The sequence below is a fragment of the Trichechus manatus genome, unplaced genomic scaffold, assembly GCF_000243295.1.
Source record: "Trichechus manatus latirostris isolate Lorelei unplaced genomic scaffold, TriManLat1.0 scaffold00191, whole genome shotgun sequence".
NCBI lineage: Eukaryota > Metazoa > Chordata > Mammalia > Sirenia > Trichechidae > Trichechus > Trichechus manatus.
This window is the reverse complement of record NW_004444127.1, coordinates 4,323,375-4,327,661: the sequence shown is the minus strand read 5'-3', so window position 1 is coordinate 4,327,661 and position 4,287 is coordinate 4,323,375. Positions and strand designations below refer to the sequence as shown.

At 42.6% G+C, this 4,287-nt stretch overlaps 1 protein-coding gene across 1 annotated transcript; it reads right to left on the bottom strand.

Moving 5' to 3' along the window:
- Nucleotides 1-1,351: 1,351 nt before the first annotated feature.
- On the bottom strand, nt 1,352-2,280 carry LOC101358098 (olfactory receptor 4X2-like). The gene is given in 2 exon segments (XM_012558884.1): nt 1,352-2,088; nt 2,091-2,280. Coding segments are annotated over 2 exon segments (927 nt in total).
- Nucleotides 2,281-4,287: the final 2,007 nt, after the last annotated feature.

Genomic DNA, 4,287 nt, shown 5'->3' with positions numbered 1-4,287 from the left:
CTAAATTAGGAAATTAACAATGACGCATCGCTATTATCTACTCTACAAACCTTTTGCCCTCGATCTCGTTCAGGATCCAATCTCAAATCACATGTTGCTTTTAGATATTATATATTTTTAATCTCCTTTAATCTGGAATCGTTTTTCAACCTTTCTTTGTTTTTCATGACCTTGACACTTCTGAAGAGTTAAAAAAAAGAAAACCAAACCAATTGCCAGTCAAAGCAAGTCCTACTCACAGTGACCCATGTGTTTCAGAGTAGAATTGACTCTGCAGGGTTTTCAGTGGCTGTGATCCTCCAGAAGTAGATCACCAGGCCTTTCTTATGAGGTGCCCGCCTCTGGGTGGGTTCAAACCACTAACCTTGGTTAGTAGCCAAGTGTACAGACCAGTAATTTGTAAAATGTCCTTCGATTTGGGTTTGCCTCATGTTTTATAGATTAGACTCAGGTTATGCATTTTTGGCAGGAATACCATGGAAGTGGTATTGTGTGCTTCTCCAGTACATTATATTAGGAGGCACGTAATGTCAATTTGTGCCATTACAAGTGTCCCGTTACAACTTTGAGCAATTGTTTAAAGTTGTGTCTTCCAGGTTCCTCCACTGTAAAGACACTTTTTTCCCATATGGAGAGATAATATGGAGTCCCTGGGTGGCACAAACAGTTAGTTGCTTGACTATAACCAAAAAGATGGTGGTTTGAACCTACCCAGAAATGCCTCAGAAGAAAGGCCTGCAATCTGCTTCCAAAAGGGCACAGCCTTGAAAACCCTACAGAGTGCAGTTTTACTCTGCAATATATGAGGTCACCATGAGTCGCAATCAACTGGTTTATTTGGGTTGGGAAGATACTTTGACTATGTAAATATTTTATTTCTCATTCAAAAAAGACAAAATTATTTTAATGATGGTATCCCATTCTGTCAAGAGCAGTCTCACAGGGAAGGTGAATTGTTACAAAATTTCTGGGAATCAATTTAACACTATCCATCAAAGTTTTTAAACCCTTTAACACAGCAAATTCACTGTAGGAAGTGAGGCTAAAAGAAAATCAAAAGTATAGTTAAAGATTTCTATTCAAGAATATTTATAACAGTGTTATTTATAGCAGTAAAAAGTAGAAACTACCTAAATATCTAATAACAGAAAAATGACTAAATTACAGTATATCCATAAGAGATTATATTTTATAAGCAACTAAAATGAAGTTTTTAAAGATGGACAAAAGCTAGAAAAACCCTAGAACCAACAAGTGCTCTGCATTTTATTTCTTTCAACCCATTCGGCCCTTCCCAATATTCCATTTAGACTCAGTATCAGTCTAAACTCAAGAAGCCAATACTCAATCTCTATTTCTCATCCAGTTTCATTGTCCTGATCCACAGCTTCTTCATGGCCTTCTTCACTTCAGCATTTCTCAGGGAGTAGATGATAGGGTTGAGGAGAGCAGTGATAACTGTGTAGAACACAGCCACCATCTTGTCCACAGACAAAGTGGTGGAAGGTCTCACATAGATGAAGATACAGGGCCCAAAAAATAAGATAACCACAGTAATACGGGACCCACAGGTGGAGAGGGCCTTTCGCCACTCCTCAGAACTTCGGGTCCTCAGATGGAGCAAGATAACCACATAGGAGGCTAAGAGAACCACAAAGCTGATCACAGACGGAGTCCCCCCGTTGGCAACCATCAGCAGACCAATGAGGAAGGTGTCAGAGCAGGCAAGTTTGAGCAGAGGAAGCAGGTCACAGAAATAGTGGTTGATCACATTGGGGTCACAGAAGTGCAAGTGGAAGATGAGAAAGATTTGAGCAAAGGAATGCACAAAGCCCCCCAACCATGCTATTCCCACCAGAACAGCACACACTTGCTGGTTCATGGTGGTGGTATAGTTGAGGGGCTTGCAGATGGCCACATAGCGGTCATAGGCCATCACAGTGAGCAGGAAAATCTCAGTGCCACCAAAGAAGTGGATGAAAAAAAGGTGTGTCATGCAGCCCCACAGAGATATGGCTTTCCTTTCAGCCAGCAAGTCAGAGATAAGTTTAGGGGCTGTGGTAGAGGATTAGCAGATCTCCACAAAGACAGGCAACTGAGGAAGAAGTACATGGGAGAAGCAAGACTTCTGCTGGTCATGACAGTGAGCACAGTGAGGAAATTCCCCAACACAATCGCCATGTACAAGAGCAGAAATATCACAAAACAAACTCTCTGCACCTCCGGATTGGGAGAAAGTCCCAGAAAAATGAATTCAGTCACATTGTGTGTGTCAGCCATGAAGTCACCACTGGGAGGTAGTAGTTTGACTGGGGTGATCTGAAATGATACAAAACAAGAGACTCCTTCATTGAGATGAGTGGGTGAATTATCTAACAATCCTTTGCATATATTAGAAGCTTGTGATGTCAAACGATTAGTAGGAGTTAGTTATGTGTAGAAGACGAGAAGAGCAGTCTAAGAAGGCAGAAGAGCAAGTGCTAATCTGTGAAAATGTATCATGTGTGGCTGGAGTAAAGGGGAGAATAGCAAAAGATAAAGTTGGAGACAGTCTGGGATGAGTTTATGAAGGGCTGCTATGGACTTTTGAGTATATCCTGTAGATAATGTGAAATCATTGGGAATGCTAGTCCACTGGAAAGTAAAATCACTTTGTAGGTAAAGATTGGACTAATGGAAACAGACCAGAAAAGGGGAAGCCTATTAGTAGGTTAATGCGTCATCGTACCATGTGGGGCAGCCAGGACAGCATTCTGTGTCCATTTTAGATGTCTTTCTTTGAATGTTTTTAATTGCCTACTGTCCACAGTTTTCACTGATCTTCCTTCCCTTTGCTTCCTTGGTGCACAGAATAGCATTCTTGATATTCATTGGTCCCTCTTACCTCTGCCTCTCCTCCTAATTCTCTCCTTCTACTCTTGGCTACTTGATGACTTTTCCCCTTCCAAGGGTCTAACTCAATTCCTACACAATTCTTCTTCTTATTGGCACCTTCATATCATCCATACATATGCCACTCAGTAGCAACAAATGTCCAAGCCACTCCCCCAGTGCCCACACATGCCCTGACACATCCTTTCCCACAGCCCAGCCTTCCAGACACCTCCGGACATCACCATGAGTGCTCACTGATTGATTTGCAGACCATCTGGTCCGTGCTGGACTTTCAAGGTAGCTCGTACAAGGTGGTTAATGTCTCTGTGTATCAGCATAGATGCTTGTACAATGACTCCAGGCAGACCTAAGACCGGGACCCAGATGGCTTTCACTAATAGCACAAGCTTTCTTCCTTCAGTGATGGGGACGGACTCAGGTGATTAAGCACCATAAGCCAGAAGGGAATCACTAGTAGAGTTTATAATTACAGAGATGAAGAGTGAGGGCAGAGACCAGCCCTAAACTCCCAGGTCAACAGGGAAATTTTATCAAGAAGCCGCCGAAGGAAGAAAACACTTATAGGAGTCTGGAATCCTGGGTTCACATCCAGAGTTCTTCAGGTAATAGCTATGTGACATCTAGAAAGGGACTTAAACTCTCAGAGTCCCAGGGTCCTCCCTGTAAGATGCAGATAATAATATCTACCTCACAGGTTAATGTCCTAAATCCTACTCCCAGTCCCATCCCAGGATGTTAGTATCCCAGCCTCCATAGTGTCTTGGATTCCTCTCAAAGATGGGAAATCCATCTCCCCCAATCCACAGGCCCATATTTCTCTTCCCTCAGGGCATTTTGGAATCACAGCACTTACCACACTGAATTATTATTGTTTTATGTGGTCATCTGCCCCACTGAACTGTGAGCTTCCTGAGGGCAGAGATATATCTTATCACCCCATAACCTACTGAAGTGTCTGTCACAAGAGCATTCAGAAAATGTAGATAAGGAGTCCCTGGGTGGTGCAAGCAGTTACTGTGCTTGGCCTCTAACCAAAAGGTTAGAGGTTTGAGTCCACCCAGAGACCCCTCAGAAGGAGGTCCTTTCAATCTACTTCTGAAAAATCAGCCATTGAAAACCCTATGGAGCACAGCACTGCTCTGACACACACAGGGTGGTCATGAGTCAGAATCAACTCGGCAACTGATAATGCAGATAAAGTGAATGAATTAATAGATGAACAGTGGATATATATCTTCCTAACCTTCTTGGCACAGTACTAAGTACATTGCACATGTTCATTAAATACTGAAGGAACAAAGCTTCCCCCAGGATCAAGAATGTGTCTTGTCTAGTCCTGAATCTTGGTGCCTAGCACTGTGCTTTCCTCCACTAGGTGCTCAGTCAATATGA